A 26,416-nucleotide genomic window follows, 5' to 3' on the forward strand; every position below is an offset into this window, starting at 1 on the left:
GCCCATAGGTGAGTTTTTAAAATTAATTTTGTGTTGTACATGCAAGGCATGTCAGGATATCTGGGATGTCGGTGCTCTTCTTCCACCATTAGGCTTAGCAGTGAGTGTCTTTGCCCACTGAACCATTTCACCAGACCCAAGTGTATTTTATCGTAGGAACATTGTGAAATTGTTCCCCAGGTGGTAGTTTTGTAGCTATTGTGCTGTCAGATTGGCAGTTTTAGCATACTTGATGTTTAGCTGCTAAGTTTCAGATAGACTCTTCTGGATCTTCAGTAGTCCCTCTAGGTACTAATATTTCTTAAACATTTGTGGGGTTTTGTTTGTTTTCTTCCCCAGACCCGCAAAACAGCTAGCTGGCTGGCAGCGGAGCTCTCCAAGGAGGGCCACCAGGTGGCTCTGCTGAGTGGGGAGATGATGGTGGAGCAGAGGGCAGCTGTGATTGAGCGCTTCCGAGAAGGCAAAGAGAAGGTCCTGGTGACCACCAACGTGTGTGCCCGTGGTGAGCAGAGACTGGCCCTGTTTCCCAGGCTTGGGGTCCCAGGCCCTCTGAGCAAGGAAAGTGCCTGTATCCGTGGTCTCATGGAGGTGGGAGGGCTTTAGACCAATTCCCCTTGGGCAGTAGGACCACTGGAAGGAAGCCAGCAGTCCCAACTTGGTGTGAAGAAACTCAGGCCTCCAGACACTTGCTTTTTGTTCTTCTGCTGAGGCCACTGTCCTGTAGGCATCCTCTTTAGTGCCCACAGCCCAGACATGACCAGCCCGAGCCATGTCTCCAGTGGAAGTGGGTGTGTGTGGCTGACGGTGGCCCCTTTTTCCCCTGCCTCCCTCCAACCCCGTTGTGCAGGTATTGATGTTGAACAAGTGTCTGTCGTCATCAATTTTGACCTTCCTGTGGACAAGGACGGGAACCCGGACAACGAGACCTACCTGCACCGCATTGGGCGCACGGGCCGCTTTGGCAAGAGGGGTCTGGCTGTAAACATGGTTGACAGCAAGCACAGCATGAATATCCTCAACAGAATCCAGGAGCATTTTAGTGAGTGCCTGAGTTGGCTGTGCCTGGAACCTTTTCAGAGGGGAGGGTGGGAGAGGGGAGGTTTCCTTTGTCCCTGCATATGCTGCCTCCACCTGGGCCTTGTCAGGGAGAGCACCTGCACACTCAGGGCTCAGGGACTGGAGTATCAGTGCCCTGGGAAGTCGGTATCAGCGACCAGGGCCCTGTTGCCAGCTACCCAGGCTCAGGAAGCCTGCCCTGTGCCTGGAGGAAGCATCACTGTCCCACAGCGAGGCACCTCCCCAGACTGCCATGCTGCTCTGGGTGACGTCCATTGCATTCCCATGGTAGTCCACGGTGGTCTTCTGATCTTTTTTCTCTCAGATAAGAAGATAGAAAGATTGGACACAGATGATTTGGATGAGATCGAGAAAATAGCCAACTGAGAAGCTTCACCAGCAACTGGCACCACCCTCAGCACTGTCCCTGCCTGGGAGCGTGGAGCTTTCATGGCATAAGCCTTGACAGGCACCCCAAAGACCAAGGCCTGAGTAGAGACTACCTACCTCATTCAGAATTACGTTTGGACTTGACAGAAATTTGTGCAAATGATGGGGGATGGTAGAAAATTTGTTTACACAACTTTGGAAGATTAGGCATGAATACACAGAAATTTACCTTTTAGAAGTTCCGTCATTTTATTTTTTGTCCAGTGTTTTCTCATCATTACCTAATCTCGATAAAATGCTCAGAATTCCTTATGACAAGCCTTAGCTGTTCTTTGACTTCGAGTGTGCAGGCCAGCCTTGTGGAAGTGAGAGCACCCAGATTCAGAATCCCCAAGTAGGATTTGTATGTGAGCCAGTCCTCGTGCCAGGAGGATGGCTAGAGGAGTTGGCCCGTGAGCTGCTGCTTAGGAATTGTGTGCAATGGCTAAGCTGAGTTACCAGAGCCCTGCTAACTCATTCCACAGAGATTTACTATGTTGGACCAAAATGCCTTTGAGGCCTTTCTATTTCAGTTCGTGCCTCAGAGCATGCTCAGCAGGTAGCAATCTGTGCAGTATAGATCTAGTTATTAGTGGGCTCTGAAAGACCCATGGAGAAGTCATCTCAGAGACTTAGTCGTAGCTCTAGCTTGCCACAAAGCCTGCATCATGGGATACTTGCATCGTCGTTTTTAAATTCGTAACATCACCTTAACTCTTTCTTACTAGTGCCAGACAAATGAAAGGTTACCTGACATTTGGAAACTCAGTGAATACTCTGTCTTCAAGTTTCTGATGGGCAGGCTCAATCTAAACAGGTCTAGAATGGTCAGCAGTTGCCAGGCATTCTTTTTTTTTTTTTTAAAGATTTATTATTTATTTATTATGTATACAACATTCTGTGTCCATGTATGCCCGCACGGCCAGAAGAGGGCGCCAGATCTCATTACAGATGGTTGTGAGTCACCATGTGGTTGCTGGGAATTGAACTCAGGACCTCTGGAAGAGCAGCCCGTGCTCTTAACCACTGAGCCATCTCTCCAGCCCCCTTGCCAGGCATTCTTGCTGTGCATGCAGTTCCTTAAAGGTGGTTCTGTTGGAGGTAGGGAATGGCTCCAGACTTGCGCATCTTGATTCTAAAGGGATTCCGATTATCTGTGTTTACTGTGCCTGGAAGGGATACAAAGCAGTGTGATGAGGGACAGCATGGACCACAGCTATTTATCTGTCCAAGACAAGAATGATCACCTGTGAGTAGTGTAGTCACAGGTCCTCATGCCGGGCTCGGCTGTAGGTGCCCGTAAAGTGACAGCAGCAGAGCTGGGATGAACCAGAAGCATGTCCTCTTCAGTTCTTAGGCTTGGACGTGGAGTGATTCCTCTTTCTAGGACTTTTTTTTTTCATGTGTGTGTTGTGCTGGGACTCAAACCCAGAGTCTTCCATATGCTAGGTAAGCACTTTACACTGAACTGTTGTTACCCCCAGCCACGGAAGAGGCGGTTTCTCTGTTCCTATATCTTAAGGCCAGCTCCATCACCTGGGAAAGGGGAGTGGTTTGCCTAATGTCAACAGAGAGATCAACAGGAGGCCTGGTCAGCTACTTCCTCTTAACGGGCATTGACTGATTAGAATTCTTTGTATGCTCCTGGCCAACTTTGATCTATCTTAGGAGTCTTAAGAGAAGAAATTTTTTGTTCTCCCTAAATACTGTGAACCAAACCTGAAATAACTAAAACCAAGGTCATAACTGATGAAGTATATAGACTCTTGCCAAGTCTGACGAGGATGGGGAAGTATGCTGCAGACTCGCCAGTGGCTTCTGGGGGAAGTGTAGCTCAGCCATTCTTAACCTAGTGTCTTGGACCTCTGAAAATTCCCTGACTGGGTTTCATGATGTCTGTGAAGTATATGTGTTAGTTTGAGCTTAAGTAATTTCTTGGGAGGACTCCAAAAGGATTTTACACCTTTTAAAAAGGTGAGACCCAAGATTGTGGGTGACTCTGAAATGTCACTGGTGTCACTGTGGGCCGTATTCCTTCACAGCCCGTACTCATTCCTGCCACCTCCTGTCCCCCAGGGCCAGCTTAGAGCTCTCAGGAGTCCAAGACCGAATTGAGCTTGCTGAGCCTTGGGCCCCGGGATTCTTTGACGGATTTCAAGAAAGTTACGTGTTTATGAAATGATAAACTGAACCTAGGAACAAAGAAACTCAGGGAAAGAAGAGAGAAGCTCAGGGAAGAAATGTTTTTGTCTAATGAAAAGTTTTGTGATGTTTATTTTTCATAATAGGTTTTAATGGGTTTTTGGTTTTTGCTTCAAACTCACTTTGCTGCCTCAGTGCTGCATGCTAGAATTACAGTTGTGCACCATCATACCAGACTGGGGTATTTTGTTCTGAGTAGCATTTATTGATTGTGTATATAAGAACTAATCAGTTATTGAGACATAGTCTTTTGTTTATTTGGTTTTTTTTCTGTTTGTTTTTTGAGACAGAGTTTCTCAGTAGCCCTGGCTATTACTCTGTAATAGACCAGACTGGCTTCAAACTCGGCCTCTGCCTCCCAAGTGCTGGGTTAAAAGTGAGACGTAGTTCTTAATGATGTCATGTTACTAAGACATTAATAATTATAAGAAGGATGTAGCATCTTGTGCTTGTTGGTATTAAGTCACGTGTTATACCTTAGGCTAAGTATTACCTAGTTAGTCTGTTTCAATTGGTACTGCTCTAACATGAGTAACTGGGAAACCTCTGTAGACCCAGGATTCTGCCCACTTAGCAGAGGTGTGCAAACACACACCTCCTGCCTCACTGCAGTAAAACAGGCTAACCATCCAGAAAAAGACCACTGCTGGTAAATTCAGTTTGTAGATCCATCCTCCTAACCTTGGAAAAGAAAAGGATATAAATGGGGCAATAGGTCTTAGAGACCAAGAGTGATGGTCCACACCTGTCAGTCTCAGCATTACCAAAGCTGAGGCAAGAGGGATTCGAGCTTGAAGTCTGGTTAGCCTGGTCTGTCTCAAAACAAAGTGAAACAAACAAACAAACAAACAAACAAAAACAGGCAGAACATGGTGGTTCATGCTTGTGATATGAAAGCAGGAAGTTCCGGAGTTTAAGGCCAGCCTAAGCTACAAGAGGCTGGGTAGGAATGTGTAGCCTGGAGATCTTTCCCTCTTTATCATTGACTCCCAGCCCAGGACATAAGACTAAAGCTTAGAATGGTGGGGCATGGCTGAGATTCCAGAGTTCAGGAAGTGATAGGAAGATGAGGGGTGCAGGGTCCTCCAGCTACAAAGAGAATTGAGGCCAGCCTGGTCTCCATGAGGCCCTGTCTCAATACAAAGACAAAATGTTTCTTTGTCAACAATTTGCCAAAGTCAAATTGACAAGACTGAAGGAGATATACTAGGAAGACAAAGAGCTCTACCTGGCTGAGAGGAAAGTCAAGGTTCACAGGACAAAATGGTTATTTTTTTCCTGTGTTTGAGAGAGAGGGGAGTCTCACTATTAAACACAGACTGGCCTGAAAATCAAAGCAGTCCTGCCTTAGCATCCTGAGTCGTGGGATTCTAGGTAGGAACTACCAAGACCCACTGATTAGACTGCGTCATAGTCCACTATCCTGCTGTGACAGAATGCATAGCCAAGCCTGGGTAGTCTGAAGATCAGACGCAGCTGGAAAGTAGGTCTGAAGACTGAGTCGTCAACATTCAGAAATTCTTAAATCACAGATGTAGTGAAATTGGATTTCTGTTGTTGGAGAGACTGTACTGACTGCCTCCTTTGCCCATACCACCCAAGGTAATGAAGATTTAAGGGATCTTCAAGTTTCTCCAGATTCTTGGGAACATCTTGCAATTTAACTGACTTTGTTCCTCTGCCTGAGAATAAATATTCTGTATTCTGTTGCCCGGCTGTTGCAGTGTCTTCCCTAAAGGACCCTGGGGCATGAGATGAACCCAATAACACCGAGGCACTCATTCTTTGATAGTTTATCAACGGCTTTGGAGACCTAGTGTGAAAATGTGGACACATGAGGGTAGCACATGGTTTCCTTGGCCTCTAGACTGCCCTGGCTTTTGAATCCATGGGGCAAAGCTTTTCTGCAGTTTGAGTTGTGACATGGGAAAAGAAGGTGGGGAAAGGTGTCTGAGGCCGGGCTGGGTGTGGCGGCATACATTTGTGATCTTAATGCTTGCCGGGGCTGATCGCCGCTGAAAGTTTGAGAACTGTTGGGACAACATGGATAGCATCTCACCAAAAATGAAAGGTTAGGTGAAGCTTGACAGTGACACCTGACTGCTGTCTGAATGGAACACTCACCCTTCTGCCTTAGCTGTAGTTCATGGACAGATAAGGGACATGGATGAGAGAGCAGAGCTTTTTGTGCCCTTTTAGCCTGGGGCTGTGGGTAGATATTGCCAAGGTAAGAGACATTTTTCCCTAGATGGCTCTTGTTTTCAGTCTTTGCTGTTCTCTTACATCCTTATCAGTGTGTTCTCCAGCATTCTAATTCTTCAGTTTCATAACAGTCTACTGAGTTTAGGTTGTTATTCCTGAGGGCTAACCTCCTTCCCCTGTTTATACTTGAAGGGAACTCTACACACAGAAAAACTCTGCTTCCAAAACCCAAATAAATAAGAGACAAAAGGACAACGCAGGTTATGTTACCAAATGAGCGTGTGTGTGTGTGTGTGTGTGTGTGTGTGTGTGTGTGTGTGTGTGCATTTTGCTGTCTGACAGCAGTAGCTGCTAAATACGCATAGAGGTTATCAAGATATGGCTGGTGAGATGGCTCAGTGGATAAAAGCTTAAGTTAGAAAACCTGCCTCGGGGAGTTGTCTTTAGACCTTATCATACCCACACACAGATTGTAATTTTTACGATTTGCTTGTCATTTTAAATAAATAGAGTTTTAAAAATGTATATGGGGTTTTTTGTCTGCATGTATGTCTGCAGTGCCTGTGGAGGTTAGCTGAGGGCATCCAGTTCCTAGAACTCTCCTTACAGACAATCCCGAATCACCATATGGAGCTGGGAACCAAACCCGGGTCCTCTGCTTTTAACAACTGAGCCATCTCTTGAGTGCCCATTTTATTGAGACAAGGTCAGGCTGGCCTTAAACTCACAGCATTCCTTCGACTTGCAAATGTGTCCATTACAAGTGCACAGCACCCCACCCAGCCCCAGCACTTGTTCTGGCCAAGGTTTACAAGAGTTAATTTGATGCTTTGGTTTCCAGTACTAATCCTATGTAGTTGTGCTCCCCACAGCTCTCCTGAAAAAGTGTCCTTTGCCCAGAACACTGATGGACTGTGCAAGCCTGATCTGCAGCACACTTTGTATTGTATTAGATTCCTTAGCAGTATCCAGCAGAACGTCCTCCAGGAACTAGAGCCACTCTAGTGCTTACCATTGGGACACACTCACTTTTTGTTTCTTCTGACCATGTCTCAGGTTCCTTAATGCTTTTATTCACCTCCTTATGTCTCAGTGTCTGGTCATTTCCTCCTCTTTGCCACAGACAACCTTGTTCAATCCTGTGGCCCTATCTGCTGGAAATCCCCCAAATCCATCCCAAGACCTGATGGTTGAGTTCTAGGGTAGGAGAAACAACTGCTGCTTATCCTGGGGTGTTTTCTAGTTCCGTTATTATGAACAGAACAGCATGAAGCCTAGCAAACACCCTGCCTATTGTTCAAGTTAGAAACCTAGAATTCAACATGACTCTTTTTTTGAGTTTTTATTTATTTATTAAAAATTTCCACCTCCTCCCATTTTTCCCCCACTCCCCCTCCCTCTCCCTCTCCAGTCCTACAAGCAGTCAGGGTTCCCTGCCCTGTGGGCAGTCCAAGGTCCTCCCCTCTCCATCCAGGTCTAGGAAGGTGAGCATCCAAAGCGACTAGGCTCCCACAAAGCCAGTACGTGCAGTCAACTTGACTCTTGCTTCCTGTCCCTGAAGCGATAAAACAAGTCCTTTAGATCAACTGTCCATAGCTGTGCCGCAGGTCTTCTCACACAGTGGCTTGTCAGCTGTGCCAATGGCTTTAATCCTAATTTTTCAGTGGGCATACAGAGGTGGATTTCTAAGAGTTTAAGGCCAACCTAGTCTACATAGTTCCAACCCAACCAGAGTTACTCAGCTTTAGCTGTACTTGGTAGCACACGCCTATAATCTCAATGGTCAAAGGGTTGAGGCAGGAGGACTGTGAGGTCAAAGTGAGAGTGGATCTAAAAATAAAAAACACTGCATTTTTGGTTCAAGTACAAAATGAAGTTGACGAGGGGCCCTCACTGCTCCAGTTCTATCCTGTCATCGCAGAAGTTGATGGCCTTCTGTATTTTCCTAATTTCTCATTTTTCACACCCTCCATCCCAACCTGAAGCAAAAAGCAAAAACTGAAAGAAACTGCCAAAGTTAAAGGGTGAGTAGAAACTTCTCTCTCCCAGCTCCTAGCGGACGTGAATGCAGGCAAGGAAAGAATTGGGAATAGGAGCCTTGCCATGCAGCAGAGTCGGGAAGCGCAGTAGAGGACAGCCTGGCAGTCCTGCTCTCACGGATCCTGTATCCTTAGAGGGCTCGGGGCTGGAGAGATGGCTCAACGGTTCTAGAGGACCCAGGTTCAGTTCCCAGCACCCACATAGCAGCTCACAACTCTAACTCTAGTTCTATGGGATCTGACACACAAACATAAGTGCAGACAGAAACACTAATACACAGAAAAGTAAATATTTTCATAAAAAGTTTAAGAGAGTTTTCTGTGTGTGATGGTTCATACCTTTAATTCCAGTGCTTGGAAAACAGAGGTAGGTGGATCTCTGTGAGTCCAGGACAGCCAAGGCTGTACAGAGAAACTGTCTTGAAAAAAACTAAAGAGAGAGAGAGCTCAACAAACTAAGGAGCCTGCATGGTGGGCTTTCTCTGCAACCAAGATGTTCCAAACAACTTGTGATCCCATGAATTTTTTTTAATATTTATTTATTTATTATGTATACAATATTCTGTCAGCGTATATGCCTGAAGGCCAGAAGAGGGCATCAGATCTTATTACAGATGGTTGTGAGCCACCATGTGGTTGCTGGGAATTGAACTCAGGACCTTTGGAAGAGCAGGCAAAGCTCTTAACCGCTGAGCCATCTCTCCAGCCCCCTCCCATGAATTTTTAAAATCATTTTCATGTTATGTGCATTGGTGTTTTGCTTGCATGTATGTCTGTGCAAGGGTGTCACGGCTTGCAGTTATAGACAGTGTGAGCTGCCATGTGGGTGCTGGGAATTGAACCCCGGTCCTTTAGAAGAGCAATCAGTTCTCTCAACGTCTGAGGCATTTCTCTGGCCTATTTATTTATTTATTTATTTATTTATCTGTTTGGCTTCCAAGACAGGGTTCATCTGTGTAACAGTCCTGGCTGTCCTGGAACACTGGGCCAGGCTGGCCTTGAACTCACAGAGACCCGCCTCCCAAGCATTGGAATTAAAGGCGTACACCACCATATCCTGGCTATCCCCATGACTCTTAAATTCTACCTTTCGCTGGATCTCTTCTTCCTGTTTCAGTGGTAAAAATCTTCAGAAGGTGTGCTCCATTTCTATATTAATCTCCCATAGTGCCCTGTACTTCCATTATCTACATAATGTCAAGCAATCTTCACACCCTGGAAAGGGATGTTGTCCTCTGGTGATTGGTTCGATCATTTGCCTTTGGTCAGTCAGATACAGGCAAGGTCCTAAGATGCATGCTTGTTGAATTGGTAAGAAGACAACTAACCCAGGTTTTGGGCTTGTGCTATAGACCTGGGTTGTCCTGAAATCAATGGTCACATTTGTCCGTTGTTCAGGCTGTGTGATGTCAGAATTAACTTCTCTAACTGGGAAATAAAGATGACATAGGGATGCTGAGACCTAACTGGAGATGACATAAGGGATGCTGAGAAATGATTCAAATGTATTGTATACGATGCGTTCTTTTGTTTGTTTTGTTTTTCGAGACAGGGTTTCTCTGTGTAGCTCTGGCTGTCCTGGAACTCGTTCTGTAGACCAGGCTGGTCTCGAATTCAGAGATCTGCCTGCTTCTGGCCTCCCAAGTGCTGAAATTAAAGGCCTGTGCTACTACCGCCCGGCTCATTTTATTTTTAATTACGTGCATGCATGTTTGTGTCCGTGACCGCAAAGGCCGGTAGAAGGCGTCGGATCGCTTGTAATTTCGGCACTTGAGAAGTGAAGGAAGAAACCGAGTTCAAGGCAGCTAACTGCAAGAAACCTTGTTACGAACCAAAAAAAGGAACTATTTTAGTGTGAAACGAAGAGATGCAGTGAGTGCTAAGTTACTCTTTGCCGAGCTCTTGGGCGTTAAGTTACAATCAGACTACACCCAGTCAAGTAGGCTTGCCTACCAACGCAGGGGCGGAGCGCGGGTGGGAGACGACCTCGCGGGACAGGAACTGACGTCAATTCCACGCACAACTTCTTCCGCTCCGCCCGAGTGGCGCTTGGCGCTTGGCGCGGGCTGGGGTTGACGAGGTCCGGAACCTATCGGCAGGTCTCTCCAGTCTTGGGACCATGGCCACCGACTCTTGGGCGCTGGCGGTGGACGAGCAGGAAGCCGCTGTCAAGTCGGTCGGTAGCCTGGCGGGGTTAGGGGTCTCGGGAGGCCGCCGTCTCCAGCTCGGAGACCTCCGAGTCGGGTCGGCCCGCGCGCCGCTGGAGTTTGCAGCGGGCCAATCGCTTAGTGCTGATTTGTTCCTAGAGCGCAGAAAACCCGCTGCGAGTTTCTTATCCGAGTGGACTGAAAAGTTTTTCCCGTGGTGACTCTGTCCTCACTATGTGTGCGAGGCCCCAAACTGGCTTTCTCTTGACCTTTCATAACAAATGCCATCATTTTCATTGCTAAGGGACAGTTTTTGAGCGCGTTTATGCCTCTTTTCACCTAACAGTTCTTACATTCATGCTTAATGTGGTTGGCGGTTTGTAGCTCTCCAGAACAACGGTTTTTGTTTTTGTTTTGCTTTGCTTTAATGCATCACATAACTACAAATACAAACTGTTTAGTTAATATTTTAGTGACGTTTAGTTTCATTTTTTAAGGCTTTTTTATGGTGGTGGTGGTAGTGCGTTCGAGACAGGGTTTCACTTAGTGTGGGTTGGCTTCTTATTGTGTAGCTGAGGCTAGCCTTCAGAATTCTGGGTATCTTTCTGCTCCCTCCTAAGCGCTAGAGTTACAGATTTGATGCCTTTGTTCTTTTTTTAAATTTATTTATTATGTATACAATATTCTGTCTGTGTGTATGTATGTCTGCAGGCCAGAGAGGGCACCTCATTACAGATGGTTGTGAGCCACCATGTGGTTGCCGGGAATGGAACTCAGGACCTTTGTAAGAGCAGGCAATGCTCTTAACCACTGAGCCATCTCTCCAGCCTCCTTTGTTCTATTTTTGAGACAGACCAGATGACCTGCAGATTACAGTTTAGTTCAGGGTGGCCTCAACTACTTTCTCTTAATATCTACTTATGTCTGTTTTATGTGTATCTGTGCACCATCTTTTGTGACTTCGTATGTTAGAAGAGGGTGTTGGATTCCGGGGATCTGACGTGAGCCTTTCTGTGGGTGCTGGGAGCCAAACCATGGACTTCTGCAAACTCTCTTAACCACTGAACCAACCATCATTGTAGCTCCTGTATTTATTTTTTAAACCATTAATTGTATTTTGTGTATGTATGCTTGTTTTAAGCATGCCTGTGTGTGGGGGATGGATTTCAGTTTGTCAGGCTGCATGACATGCAGTTCCCCACTGAGCTATCTTATGAGCCCCAGGCTGAAACTTCAAATCTGATGTTTGGTATGAAATTGTCCCTAAAAGATAGTGACTGGGAATTGTTTTCAATTTAATTATATGTGTTTGAGAAAGAGCATCTCACACTGATGTCCAGTATGGCCTCAAACCCCTGGACTTCGGTAATCCTCCTGTCTTATTTGGAATTGCAGGAGGGTCCCACCGTACCCACATTTCTGGATTTTTTTAAATGTACTAACCAAAGCTGGGGACTTAGTTTTGTAAGTCACACTTGCTTAGCTTGGACTTTACCCCTACACTGCAGGGGGTAAAAGCTAAGTATGTCCCTAATCTCATTATGATGTGAATGTCACCAATAGCACCTAAACATCCTGGATATTTGACCTAATCATTCTGCTTATCAGAAGGCTGATGTAAATCCCCTTGAGATATACTTCAGCACCACCACTCCAACACGCATACACTTTTCACCTCCTAGACACGCATTTAGCAAAGTATTGCAAATCTGAGAGCATTATAGTGGTTCCAAGAAGGATAACAGTTCAAGCTAAGTGTATTGGCTCACACTTTTAATCTCAGCAGTTGGGAGGCTGAAGCAGGTGGATCTCTGAGTCTGAGGACAGGCTTGTCTACAGAAGTGTATGCCAGCACAGCCAAAGTTTGTAGAGAGACCCTGTCTTACAAAACCAACAACTGAGCCTGGTGGTGGTGGTGGTGCACACCTTTAGTACCAGCACTCGGGAGGCAGAGGCAGGTGGATCTCTGTGAATTCGAGGCCAGCCTGGTCTACAGAGTTAGTTCCAGGACAGGCATCAAAGCTACACAGAGAAACCCTGTGGGGTTTGTTTGATGGGGGCATTGACTTTGCTGTTTTTTTGTTTTGTTTTGTTTTGTTTTGTTTTGTTTTAAGGCAAGTCTCATGTTGCACGAGCTGGCTTCTAACTCATGATCTTCAACTCCCGTTCTTGCTGTCTCCATTCCCCAAGTGCTATAGATAAAGGCCTGTTTCGCTGCACTCAGTTCATTGTAATACATCTTAAACTAACGTACCATGCAGGTTAAAAGGATAGAGGACTATAATTTATTTGCTGTTAATAGGGTTAAAGAGGCTGGGGCATGGTTTAGTGGTAGCCTGCCTGCCATTAAGGACACAAGTTCTGTGTCCTGCTAGCATCACCCAAACTCAGACAAACAAAAACTTGGATATGTTCTAGAAAGAGTGTAAGTCAGAAGAAAAGCAAACGCTCAAAGGCTTTCTCCCCCTTTCTCCTTATAACATTATGTTTAATCCATGCCCACCTCCTCTTTTTATGCTGCTGAGGAAACGTGAGATGCTTTTGCCCAGGCTTTTAGCACTTCCGTATTGAGTGGAACAAACTAGTTCCCCAGCAAGCTCTGCAGTAGTTTCTGCTAACCTCTCACCAGGCAGCCCTACTGCCTCCCTTGGTTGGTTCTCTTGCTTACTGTTTCCTTTTCTTCTTACTCAGATGAGCAGTTTGCAGATCAAAGAAGAAAAAATCCAAGCAGACACAAATGGTGAGTCACTGGTAACCACAGACGAGGTACAGAGTTGCACCTGCGTCACTGGTGACTGCAGACGAGGTACAGAGTTGCACCTGCGTCACTGGTGACGCAGTGGGTCTGTGCTAGAGTCTCTCGGCAGATGTCAGCCTAGGATGGAGCCCAAATGAGGAATTAGCGTGTATTTCTGAAGAGGTAATGTTTTCCAGATTTTCCCAGCTTCTGATGCTTTAAAAACAAAAGTCACAACCAGGTGGTAGTGGTACACACCTTTAATCCCAGCACTTGGGAGGCAGAGGCAGCTGGAGGTATGGGTGTGAGGCCAGCCTGGTCTTCAGAGTGAGTTCCAGGACAGCAAGGACTAACACAGAAACCCTGTCTACAGAACAACACACACACACATGTCACTGTTGGATTGTGTTCCTGTTTACCTGGTATTAAAATCTTTGAAACCTGACTAGGTTCAGGCTAGACATGGTGGCTTCCCCCTGTGATTCCTGTGGTCAGGAGGATTGTTGAAGTTTTTTAGACCACCTCCCCTACTCCACCCCAGGACTATATAGCAAAACTCTGTCTCAGAAACAAACAAAACTCAGAAAGTATGAAAAGGTGCAAGGCCTCCTTTCCACGCTGCTCCAGAGTTTATTGTGCCCGCCTGTGTTCATTTGCCGGGACACTTCTAACAAAGCACCCCAAGGTGGTAGCAGCCATAATAGCTGCCAAGTGTGGTGGTGTAAGCCTTTCGTCCCAGAAGAGGCAGAGGCAGGAGGATTTCTGACCTAGAGGCCAGCCAGAGCTATAAAATGAGACCCTTTCTCAAGAAACAACAACCCACAGTAGTTTATTGTCTCAAAGCCCAGGAGATTAGAATTCTAAGATCAAGGTGTCAGCAAAGTTTGTTGCTTTTGAGGACTTGTAGAAAGACCTTATTCCAGGCTTTTGCTGGCAGATTTTGGTGTTCCTTGGGTTTTAATGATTTTACCCAGATCTCACATGGTGCTCTCCTAAATAGCATTCCTTTGTTTGTTGATAAATTGATTGACTGGATGCTTAGAAAAGCTGAGGACCACACTCGGAATCTTAAACATTTGAGGTAAGTGCTCTGTCACTCCTCGGCCCTGGGTTCCCCTTTTGATATGGGTTCAGTAATATTGGAGTTGGATACATTTAACCCCATTTCCTGAGGTACTGGGGATCAGGACAGGATAAATGAATTTTAGGAATACTCAGTTAAATCTGTAACACAGAAGTAACTACTGTTAGTGGTGTTTTACTTTAGTTTCATTTGGCTTAATTGTTTAAGTCTATTCTTTATTTATTTATTTTTAATAGCAGGGTCTTGCTGTGTAACTGAGCCTGGACTTGAATTCATAGCATTCCTCCTGCCTCCGCATCTCAAGTGCCAGGATTACAAATTTGTGTTACTATACCTGGCATTGAATTTTTAATATTCCAAAGTTTCGTTATATAAGGCGAATGAAGGTAGAGATTCATATTTTCATTGTTTCTGTTCTCCGGTTCCTCTCTCCTTATCACTTACCTCTGAGAGGTGACAAGATAATGCACAATATACCTGATTTTTTTCCCATGCAACAGTATAACTTTACATGCTCTCCATATTGACCTGCGCAACATTGCATTATGTTGATACATTGTTAATCAGTCATCTAGGGTTTGTCTCAGTTTGATATTATTAGAAACAGTATGTCTCAGAATATCCATGAGCTTAAATACTTTATATTGTGCAGTGCATTTCTACAATAATTTACCCTGAATAGATTTGCTAGGTCAAGAGTATAAGCATTTGAAAAAAAAATTGTGAGCCAGCAGTGGTGGCACATGCCTTTATTTATTTATTTATTTTATTTTTTTTCTGTTTTTTCGAGACAGGGTTTCTCTGTGGTTTTGGAGCCTGTCCTGGAACTAGCTCTTGTAGACCAGGCTGGTCTCGAACTCACAGAGATCCGCCTGCCTCCCGAGTGCTGGGATTAAAGGCGTGCGCCACCACTGCCCGGCTTGGCACATGCCTTTAATTCCAGCACTCAGGAGGCAGAGACAGGCAGATCTCTGTGAGTTCGAGGCCAGCCTGGTCTGCAGAGCTAGTTCCAGGACAGGCTCCAAAGCCACAGAGAAACCCTGTCTTGAAAAACCAAAAACAATTGTGGTGTGCTGGAGAGATGCCTCAGTGGTTCAGAGTTCTCGTTGCAGAAACCCAGTTCTGTTCTCAGCACCACATCAGGTGGCTCACAACGTCCTCTAAGGACACTTGGGCACTCATGTGCTCAAACATTATATAATTATGACAAAAATAAATCTTTAAGAAATTTCATTATGCTATGTGTGTGTGAGTGATGACGTGCCATGGTGTACAGTTGGAGGTCTGAGGACAACTTAAAGGCGTTGGTTGTGTCTGCCTGGTGTGACCTGGAGATTGAACTCAGGTCATGAGGTTTGGCAGCAACTACTTTTACCCAGTTATTCAGTTTTTACCTTTTTTTTTTTTTGACTTTTTTTTTATTATTATTTATTATGTACACAATGTTCTGTCTGTGTGTATGCCTGCAGGCCAGAAGAGGGCACCAGACCTCATTACAGATGGTTGTGAGCCACCATGTGGTTGCTGGGAATTGAACTCAGGACCTTTGGAAGAGCAGGCAATGCTCTTAACCGCTGAGCCATCTCTCCAGCCCCTTAGTTTTTACCTTTTATTATTATTTTGTTACCTTGGCTTTTCAAGATAGGATTTCTCTGTGTAACTGACCTGGCTGTCCAGAAACTCGCTCTGTAGACCAGACTGGTCTTGAACTCTGAGAGATCTGCCTGCCTCTGCCTCTCAAGTGCTGGTATTAAAGGGTTGTACCACCATCACCTGTCTTACAAATATTTTCAAAGTGGTGGTGAGGATATATCTTAGTTGGTAGCATGCTGGACAGCATGCAGGAACCTGGATCCAATTCTTAGTACCATATGAACCAGGCATGTTGATGCTTCTTTGTAATCTAAACCCTTGGAAGTAGAATCAGGAGAATCAGAAGTGCAGTATCATTCCCTGCCACATAGCAAACTCCAGGCCAGCCTGGGCTGCATGAGACCCTGTCTCACAAACAAAACATAAAGTACCCTCTGTAAGATTGTTATTTTTAGTGTTTTTTGGAACAGAGTCTCCGTGTATAATCTTGACTGATGTAGAATTTATAGATAGAAAAAAAATTTATAGATAGTCCAGGCTAACCTCAAATTCATGAGTGAGCTTGCTTCTACTTCCCTAGTCCTGGGATTACAGACATTCACCACCATACGAGGCTCTTTGTGAGTGTTCTACAATTTTATATTTCTGTCGACAGCCTGAAAGTGTCTGTTAACCCTACAGTCTAATCACAAAATGTTTAGTCAGATTGAGTTTTTCTAGTCTTATAGGTTAAAAAAAAATGGCGAATAGAATTTGCTATGTAAGGTGTAGCGAGCTGCGTGGAGTCACACCTGATGGAGACGTATAATCAACTCCTGAGATGGCTAAGGCCTGACCTATGCTATGATCACGCAATGATTATCAGCTGCTTGCATATGCATGGACCTATGGGCAGTGCCCACCTGGCAATCCGGGGTTGGTAGCTCGTGCCTACTTAAGGGCTGGGAGAGGTTTGCCCAAGAGAAAGAGGGAGGAGGAGAGAGAGAAAGTGAATAAAGTCCTGAAATGGACTGCAGTGAGAAGAGCTCCGGTGCGTCATCCTTCTGGACGAGGGTGGACGTAACAGTAAGGCTTTGCTGCTTTTTAGGATAATTAAGTCAGAAATAAAATATTTTTGTGATTCTAAGTTTTTTTTTAAATATTTATTTATTTGTTTTTATTATGTATACAGTATTCTTCCTGCAGGCCTCTCATTACAGATGGTTGTGAGCCACCATGTGGTTGCTGGGAATTGAACTCAGGACCTTCGGAAGAGCAGGCAATGCTCTTAACCGCTGAGCCATCTCTCCAGCCCCTGTGATTCTAAGTTTAAATTTAAGTTTTTTCTTATGTTCTGAACATGCTTCATAAACATAAAATCCATTAAATATAAAAAAGCCAGTTCTTTAATTTGTTCACTTTATTGTTAATGTTTATGTTGTCCTAACCTGTAGATGGGTTTAGTGTTTGCCTTTCTGATGGCAGCTGTTTTCTTGTGCAGGTGTTATCAAAACCAGCACCTCTGCGGAGAAGACAGAGGAGGAAGAGAAAGGTAACCGTTCTTTGACGTTCTCGTGCGAGAGCCTTGCTGTGCCCAGGACTTGGCCACGTGGAACTGGAGCCACTTGAGTTGTGAGGACAGGAAGTGAGGGAAAATGAAGAGTGCACAGTTGGTTTCTTGCTCTTTGCCTTTTGGGTCCCACCACCCAGCTCCCAAATGATCACACGGAGGCGTATTCCTTCTTATGAATGCTGGGTCTTAGCTTGGCTCTTTTCTAGCCAGCTTTTCTTAACTCAGCCCATCTACCTTTTGCCCTAGGCTTTTACCTTTCCTTATTTCTGTATATCTTTTCTTTCCTTCTTATTCTGTGTGTGTCTGAGTGGCTGCCCCTGGCACCCTCATCTCCTCTTTTTCCTCACTCCTTCCTCTTCTCTTTTTCTCCTTCTGTTTATTTTCTCTGCCTGGCAACCCTATCTGTTGCTCTCCTGCCTAGCTGTTGGTCATTCAGCTCTTTATTAGACCATTTAGGTGTTTTAGGCAGGCAAAGTAACACAGCTTCACAGAGTTAAACAAATGTAACAAAGGAATGCAACACATCTTTGCATTATTAAACAACTGTGCCACAACATAAGCAAATGTAACACATCTTCAAATAATATTGCAAAACAAGAGTGTGTTGTCCTTGAAGCCAAAAAAAAAAAATGTCTTCAACAGTGGTGTGTCAAATCTGGGAAGGTGGTGGCTCATCCAATAAAGTGCCCCGCCCCCCATAAAATCGTGACCTGAGTTTGTACCCCCAGTTTGTACCACACAGTAACTAGGAGCAGTAGCATGCATCTGTGAGCCTAGTTCTGGTGGTGGAGGGGTGGTCTGACAACGGGGATCCTGAGCTTTCTGCCGAACCAGTCTAAAATAACTCTAGGCTCATTGAGAGACCCCATCTCAAAAAATAAGGGGACAGCTGCCAGGTAGTGGTAGTGTATCCCTTTAATCTCAGATTTGGGAGGCAGAGGCAGTCGGGTCTCTGTGAGTTCGAGGCCAGCCGGGTCTACAGAGCTAGTTTCAGGACAGCTAGGGCTGTTACACAGAGAAACCCTGTCTTGGAGAACAAAAAAAAAAAAAAAAAAATGAGGGGACTGAGCAGTTGAGGAAGATTCATGATCTCAATCTCTGACCTCCAAACTCATGTACACAAGTATCCATGCACACTTTTGTACTCATACAGACACATTACACACCAAGTGTGTTTGACATGCACCTCAAGGGCAGAACACATGTCCTGTGTGTGCTAGGCCCTGAGTTTTATCCCTAGTTCTGGAAAACAGAAACAAAAGGTGTCACTATAGCCGGCAGGGTGATTGAGGAGCATCATGTGCTTGCAGTCTCAGCTGTCTGGGAGACTACAGCAAATGAGTTTTAGAACAAAAAATAGCTTGTTCATTGCAAGGACAGGAATCCCAGAACTCAGGACCCTGTGTCCGAAGGGAGCTGTGAGCTCATGTGAGACAACATTAAATACATTAAAACTGGAAGGGAGTGGGGCTGGGCTTACCTCCACTGTGAGTGCTTGTCAAGGCCTGATGTGGAGATGGGGAGACTGTTTTCTCAAGGGTGGCCTCGCCTCGTGTGGGTGAAGAACGTCTGCTTTCCTCCTGACAGAGGACAGAGCTGCTCAGTCTTTGCTCAACAAGCTGATCAGAAGCAATCTTGTGGATAACACCAACCAAGTAGAAGTCCTGCAGAGGGACCCAAGCTCGCCTCTCTACTCAGTGAAGTCTTTCGAAGAGCTTCGTCTGTGAGTATTCATTGCTTTGGACAGCTGTTAACTTATCTAGTCCCAATGAAAAAGCATCTCTGAACTGGGCATGGTGGCCCTTTAATCCCAGCATTCAGTAGGCAGAGGCAGGTGGGATCCCTGTTAGTTCAGTTTAGTTAGAACTACTTAGAGAAATCCTGTCTCAAAAACAGCAGCAACAATTAAAAGCTGGTGGAGGTGGCACACAGCTTTGGGAGGCTGAGGCAGGCCTGGTCTTCAGAGTAAGTTCTAAGACAGCCAGTGCTACATTCTTCTGGACTTTAACTTTGGTTTTAAAAAAGTTTTTTTTTTAATCATATTTACATCTTTGAGTAGGTAATAATCTACATGATTTGCTGAATGGTGGCAGCACATACCTTTAATCTCAGTAGGTGGTTCTCAAGGCTGGCCTGGTCTACAGAATAAATTCCAGAACAGCCAAGGCTACAGAGAAAAACCCTGTCTCAAAAAAAAAAAAAAAAGGAAAAAAAAAAAAGAAAAGAAATAAATTAAAATAAAAATCCATAAACAAATAGTCTATATGTTTCAAAAATTAGTGCAGGAGGTCGAGGGTTGTGATAGAATGAGTACTTGCTCAACAAATATGAGGTCCTGTTTTTGATCTCTAGCACTTCACAAAGCAGGATTAGGTGACACACCTGTAATCCCAGCACTTGGGAGATTGTGAAAGCAGGAGGATAAAAAAAAAAACTCAGGGTCATTCTGGACTAGAGCAAGTTTGAGGCCAGCCTGGGACAGAGGAAACTGTCTGAATAAGTGATGGTCTTCTCACTTTTTTTTTTTTTTTTTTTGCTACCGTTTTTCTTCCAGTATAGCTTTTTTCTTTTTTCTTTGGATACTAAATCTCAGAGTGGCCTGGATGTAGGCCCATGATCTAGCTGCTTTGAAGTACGAGATCAGAAGTTCAGGATCTGCCTGGGTTACAGCGTGCATGGGCTCTCACTATGTACCTTGTAAGCCTTTGCTTCCCCCTGAGCCTCGTGGGTAACTAGGGCTGTAGGTGTGCACCACAGCACGTGATTTCTTAGACTGAAATGCTGCAGATTTAGTCCACATAGCTGAAAGTCTTTTTTTTTTTTTTTTAAATACTCTTAGAACTTTGAATAAAATATTGACTGACAGGCGATTTCTGGATGTCAGGAACATGTCTTATTAGGTAAGAACTTCGGATGACCCCAGGGTTTACAAACATTAGTCTTTTTAGAAAGTGTCTGAAGAGCCTGGATTCCTAGAATGTAGCAAAACCTTCAATGGGCCAGACTTTGAGGGAAGGAATCACTTAATGACAAAGCGTACTCACTAGCTCTCAGAAGGGGTTTTCTGTATTTAATTATTTGGCAGGAGACAAAGCATTGTCTGTATTCGACACCACTGCACTGACTGCTTGAGAATGCCAAATGGATGGAGCTCTTTTGTCAAGTACTGTGTGTGTGAGAGAGAAACCCGGAGGACATCCACTGAGCTTGACATCCCAGGGATCCTCATGTCTCCACCCCCACTAGCACTGAGATTACAGGCTTGTACCACTACCCCTTGGCTTTTGATGTGGGTACTAGACATTTAAACCCAGGCCCTCATGCTTGTGTGGCAGGCACTTTGCCAACAGAGCTATCTTATCACAATCATTTTTCATTATTAAGAAACAACCGTTTAAGAGTTTCATATAGCACATGCTGGCTTCAAACTCCCTTCCACTGAGGATAACCTGACCTACCTACCCCTACCTTCCATGTGCTAGGCTTATGGGAGTGTGCCACCAGGCCTGGTTCATTCGATTCTGGGACTGTTGGTAGAGTAAGCTCTCTACCAACTAAGCTACATCCTCAGCCCTTAAAGTCTGAATTTTACGGTTTTTCTGGAAATTAGACTTTAAAGTGTTCCTTTGTTAAAGGTTTCATTTATCCACCAATCATCTGTTTTTAATTTTTTCTTTTTAATGATTTACTTAACTTTATTCTATGTACATTGGTGTGAAGGTGTCAGATCTCATGGAACTGCATTTTCAGACAGTTGTGAGCTGCCATGTGGGTGCTGGGAATTGAACCCGGGTCCTCTGGAAGAGCAGTCAGTGCTCTTAACCACTGAGCCATCTCTCCAGCCCCCAATCACCTGTTTTTGAGATGGGGGTTTCTCTGTGTCGTTCTGTCTGTTTCAGAACTCACTCTGTAGACCAGGCTGACCTCAACCTCAGAGATCCACCTGCCTCTGTCTCCTGAGTGCTGGGATTAAAATCATGGACCATAAACATCCTGAAAAAAAGAAAAAAAATTATTTTAGTTATTTTAATTTTTGCCTGCATGAATGTGTGTGCACCATTTGTGTGCTGTTGGGGGTGGGGTCAGAAGAAGGCAGTACACTGCCTGGGACTGTAGTAGAAGGCGTGAGTCCCCATGGGAATGCTGGAGCAGAACTCTGGGCCACAGGAAGAGCAGCCAGTGCTCTTAATCACAGAGCCACCTCTCCAGGTCCCCCCACCCCCCCCCCTTTTTTAAGGTCTCACTACCTAGCCTGAGGTAGCTAAGGACTAGGTAGTATAGGTTAGTCCTAGGATCCAGTGATCCTTCTGTCTCAGCCTCCTAAGTGCTAGGATTACAGGTGGAACCAGTTGAGTGAGTTCTTCTGAGCTCAAGTGTTTTAAATTCCTTTCATTTAAAAAACTTGCCCTCTCCAGGCGGATCTCTGTGAGTTCGAGACCAGCCTGGTCTACAAGAGCTAGTTCCAGGACAGGCTCCAAAACCACAGAGAAACCCTGTCTCGAAAAACCAAAAAAAAAAAAAAAAAAAAAAAACTTGCCCTCTCAATTCAGCTGTTTTTGGAATAATTGAGTTAGGTAGCCACAGTAGCCACATGGCTAGCCTGGAACTTACAGAGATCTTCCTGCCTTGGCCAGCCAAGTGTTGCAATTACAGATCTGAGCTAGTGCTTGGAGCTTGAATTGTCCTCTTTGGCAGGTTTTCGCTTATGTATTCGTCGTAAGGTAACTGGATGGAACCCAGATTGCATAGAGTTCTTGGGTTATTTTATTGTTTGGGTTTTCTCATTCTTTGTGGGGCTTGCGTTCGTATACTTGTGATGGGAATGCATGTGCAGACACTTGGAGGCCCGAGATTGATGTTGGGGAGTCTTCTCTTACCATTTCCCACCTTGTTTATGGACAGGGCCTCTCACTGAACTCATAGCTTACCTATTGGCTAGATTGGCTGGTCAGCAAGCTGGGAATCGGGCATCCCCACACGCCTTTCAAACACTAGGTCCACCTAGTGTTTGCCACCGTGCCCAACTTGGATTATTTTATATTAAAGATTTGAAATGCAAAAAAACTGATGAACCAGTGGAACCTCTTGGGTTGGTGAATCACGATTAGGTAGTAACTTTTTTTTTTTTTTTTAAACAAGCAAGTTAGAGGCTCTCTTTGTTACCAAATAGAAAATACTAAAAGGTTTTGTGTCTGAGAACCTACATATGCCAGAAGAGTTTGCCTTTTAGAGGTGGAGAAGACTTAGAGAATTTCTTAATTTGCTTTGGCTTTTTTATTTTGTTTTGTTTTTTTGAGACAGGGTTTCTCTGTGTAACAGTCCTGGCTGTCTTGTAGACCAGGTTGGCCTTGAACTCAGAGATTTGCCTACCTCTGTTGGTATTAAAGGAGTGTGCTACCACTGCCTGGCTTTTTTTTTTTTCTTTAGCATTTTTATTTAAAATATAAAATTCTCAAATTTATGTGTGTGGGTGTTTTGCCCACATATGTTTTTATGCCTGGTTCCCATAGATGCCAGGTGAGGGTGGTCAGATCCTCCATAGAACTGGAGTTATGAGCTGCCACATGGGCGCTGAGAATCTAACCAAGCTCCTTTGGAAGAGCAGCCAGTGCTCTTAATCTGCTGACCCATCTCTTCAGCCCCTTTGTCTTTTATTACATTTATTGTGTGTGTGCATGTGCAGAGGTTACAGAGTAACTTGTGGGGGTCAGTTCCCTCTTTCTACCATGTGGGTCCATCTGACAGATCAAACTCAGCCAGGCTTGGTAGCAGGTGCCTTCACTCGCTATCTTGTTAGTCCTCCCCTACTCCCCCTTTTAAAAGGTAAAGCCTCACTCAGTAGCTTAGACTGACCTGGAACTCATGTGTAGCCCAGGATAGTCTGCAACTTGAAGCAATCCTTTTTCCTGAGCTTTCTAAGTGTTGGGATTATTGGTATGAGACACCATGCCCAGTTTTTAGTTTTTCTGTGAAAAGCTGAACATCTGTGCTGTGATCCAGGCTCTCAAGACAGAGGTGGAGGTAAATAATCAGGAATTCAAGGCTACCCTCAGCAACATAGATCAAGGCCAGCCTGGATTATGTGAACTCTTTCCTTTAAAAAACAAAAGCAAAAAGCTTCCTGGGCTGGCAAGATGGCTCAGTGGATAAAAGACATTGCTTTGCAAGCTGATAACTGTCATCTAATCTCTGGAATCCATGGTCGAAGAAGAGGACCAACTCCTAAAAGTTGTCCTGTAACCTCCACATGTGCATGGGCCACAGCAGGTGAGACCCACATTCACAGGTGTCTGTCGTGCATGTAGGCACGGTGATGATAAATACATAAAAAGTAAAGATAAGTAAAGGGTGCTGTGTGGGTTTTGTTAGATGTTTTGTGAATGTAGGGGTAGTAGAGAACTTATTGTAAACACAGCATAAATGTAGTATTAATTGCTATTTGCTATGTAGTTGATTAAGAGCTTGTTGCCAGGACTAGGAATGTAGCTCAGTTGGTAAAGTGCTTGAAACCCTGGGTGTAATTGCCAGCCCTGCATAAACCAAAAGTAGTGGTGCGGGCCTATCATCTCAGCACTCTGGAGGCGGGGACAAAAAGCAAACAACAAATTAAGAAGTTGGTGCTTTTCTAGTCTTATTTTTTAGACTACTGCACAGTAGCCCAGGCTAGCCTTGAATTTCCAGCAGTCCTTTTGTCTTAGTCTATCAAGTGTTGTGATAACAAGCGTGGTGTAGCATGTCTCTTAATCTAGTCTTAGATTTGACTAGATTTAACCACATCTGTCTAAATAACCACACTTACCTGGTTACCATAGAAACTGACTTAATCCCCCCCCTTTTTTTTTTTGTTTTGGATGCCTTGTTAGTCCAGCTGGGCACACAAAATTGGGGCTCAGTTTTGGCATCTGAACCAGAAAATAAGACTTTTAGGATAGCAGTGTACTTGACTTGGTAGAGTGCTTAGCATGCACAAAGCCCAGGTAACTGTGGTGAAGCACTCAGGAGATGAGTCAAGATGGGCTATAGTGAGCGCCAGGACAGGCAGGGCTACACAGAGAGACCTTGTCTCCAAGAAATAAAAATAGTTTTTAAAAAATGAGGCAAACCAAGCATGGCAGCACATGCCTTTAATCCCAGCACTTTGGAGGCAGAGGCAGGCTGATCTCTGAATTTGAAGCCAGCCTGGTGTGCAAAATGAGTTCAGGACAGCCAGGGCTATATAGAGAAATCCTGTCTCAAAAAACCAAAAATCAACAACAAAAAGGGTAGAATGATTAGAATAATTAATGGTAGCCTTAACACACAAATACATGTATACATAGAGAATAAATAAATGTAAATTTTAGAATAATAGTTTGATTGAGATAGGAAGTGTAACGGCATAAACGAATGCAGACAGATTGTAAAAATATATACAGCTTTAATGGAGAAATAGACTTACAGAACCACCGTTCTACGGAGACCAGGAAAGCGCCAGATTTATAAGAATACATTAGCCTGGGGCGAACACGCCCCCTAAGGGGCGGGACTTATCCCTACAAGGAAGCACCATGTCTTGTTAGATCTAGGGTAAGATGTCTAAAAACATCTCATCTCTACCTTGTCTCCTAGGAAACCGCAGCTCCTCCAAGGAGTCTATGCCATGGGCTTCAATCGACCATCCAAGATCCAGGAGAATGCGCTGCCCATGATGCTTGCTGAACCGTGAGTACAGACCCAGCTGTACCTCTTCACAGGGGATTTTGAGTTCAAGACCAGACTGGACTGCAGTGAGATATTGTCTGAGAATTAAATAAATGAATAAATAAATCCAGAAATAATATTTGAAAATTACTTCAGAGTTTGGAATGTACCTCATGGTAGAGCAATTACTTGGCATTTATTTATTTATTCATCCATTCATTTTTGTTTTATTGAGATAGAGTCTCACTATTTAGTATTGGCTTACCTGGAGCTGGCTGTGTAGACCAGACTGACCTAAAGCTCATAGAGATCCGCCTACCTCATCCTGCCGAGTGCTGGGGTTAAAGGTGTGTGCTAACATTCCTGACCTTGCTTGGCATTCTTGATAACTCGGTTTAGTCTCTCCTTCTTCAAAAACAAAAACAAATTTGGTTCAAAACTATTTTGAGGGGCTGGAGAGATGGTTTAGCAGTTAGAGTACCTGCTTCTTTTCCAGAGGATCCAGGTTCAGTTCCCAGCAACCACATTGTGATTCCCAACCATGTATATAACATGTATATAACTCTAGTCTGAGAGGCCTGTAAGTGGTGCACAGAAATACGTGTAAGTGAAACCCATTCACATAAAATAATTACCAAAAATACTACATTGAAATTTTTGAGCTTTGCAACAAAAAGTATACAGAAAGATACCAGTAATATCTCTAGCTTTAGAATATAACATTTCTCCAGTTGTATGTGGACCAGCCCATAAACCCTCCTCTCCTACCCCTTTGCCTACCTCCTCTGAAGCAAAATGCCACTTGAGATTGGTTGTTATCTCCTCAGGTGTCTTTGTGCTCTCACTGCTCTGAAGGGTAGCTCGCATATTTTTTTAAGGTTTATATTGATTTTTATTTTTTAAGGTTTATAATGGTTTTTATTGATGCCTTCTCCCCTTTCCAGATTGTTTTTATTAGTAAAGTAGCAAATGACCTAGTTTAATGTCTCAAGCATTTTGAGGTGAGGACTGTGGCTCACATAGTCTGGGGTTTCAAAATGAGAGCATGGACACTGGTCCCCCCCACCTTTCACAGCACCCATCCCTCCATCAAGCCCGTGGAGCTTGCGTATTTTTAAAGCCTAGACTATATTTTCTATATTTTGTGTAACCTTCTTAGCTCAGCTTCTTTCTTTCTTCCCTTTTTTTTGGATTTTTGAGACAGGGTCTCTCTGTAGTTATTGGTACCTGTCCTGGAACTAGCTCTTGTAGACCAGGCTGGCCTCGAACTCACAGAGATCCACCTGGCTCTGCTTCCCAAGTGCTGGGATCAAAGTTGTGCACCACCACCACACATCCTTAATTTCAATTTCTATTCAGTTCAGAAACATAGATAATATGAAGAAACTTGAGAACGATTCATTATAAGAAAAAACATTCCAGTGTTTGATTACTTGTTTTTTGTATATATATTTTTGTGTGTGTGTGTGGTTGGTTTGGTTTTTGTTGTTTTTTGTTTTGTTTTCCTCAAGACAGGATTTCTGGGCTGGAGAGATGGCTCAGTGGTTAAGAGCATTGCCTGCTCTTCCAAAGGTCCTGAGTTCAATTCCCGGCAACCACATGGTGGCTCACAACCATCTGTAATGAGGTCTGGTGCCCTCTTCTGGCCTGCAGACATACACACAGACAGAATATTGTATACATAATAAATAAATA

The 26,416-nt window shown here is 44.4% G+C and overlaps 2 protein-coding genes across 4 annotated transcripts in view; both read left to right on the forward strand.

Annotated features, from left to right (window-relative positions):
• The window catches only part of LOC126502536 (ATP-dependent RNA helicase DDX19B), a 49,606-nt gene that overhangs the window by 15,840 nt on the left and 7,350 nt on the right, over positions 1–26,416 (forward strand). For 2 of the 3 annotated variants that reach the window (XM_050143605.1, XM_050143607.1), the window contains 3 exons: positions 340–502; positions 848–1,039; positions 1,382–2,371. The exons of the other annotated variant lie outside the window; for it this stretch is intronic. In XM_050143605.1, coding sequence (XP_049999562.1) covers positions 340–502; positions 848–1,039; positions 1,382–1,443 — 417 coding nt within the window. In that variant the 3' untranslated portion in view covers positions 1,444–2,371. Of the gene's footprint in view, positions 1–339; positions 503–847; positions 1,040–1,381; positions 2,372–26,416 lie in introns of those variants that run through there. 3 annotated transcript variants of the gene reach the window in all.
• On the forward strand, positions 9,955–24,805 carry LOC126502542 (ATP-dependent RNA helicase DDX19A-like). Its single transcript, XM_050143620.1, has 5 exons — positions 9,955–10,104; positions 12,767–12,815; positions 16,970–17,020; positions 18,629–18,764; positions 24,650–24,805. The coding sequence occupies exons 1-5, from the start codon at positions 10,048–10,050 to the stop codon at positions 24,744–24,746; spliced, it is 390 nt and encodes a 129-aa protein (XP_049999577.1). The 5' UTR covers positions 9,955–10,047; the 3' UTR covers positions 24,747–24,805.

Source organism: Alexandromys fortis, unplaced genomic scaffold (assembly GCF_014885135.2).
Source record: "Alexandromys fortis isolate MF-2015 unplaced genomic scaffold, M_Fortis_MF-2015_v1.1 scaffold_1, whole genome shotgun sequence".
Lineage (NCBI taxonomy): Eukaryota > Metazoa > Chordata > Mammalia > Rodentia > Cricetidae > Alexandromys > Alexandromys fortis.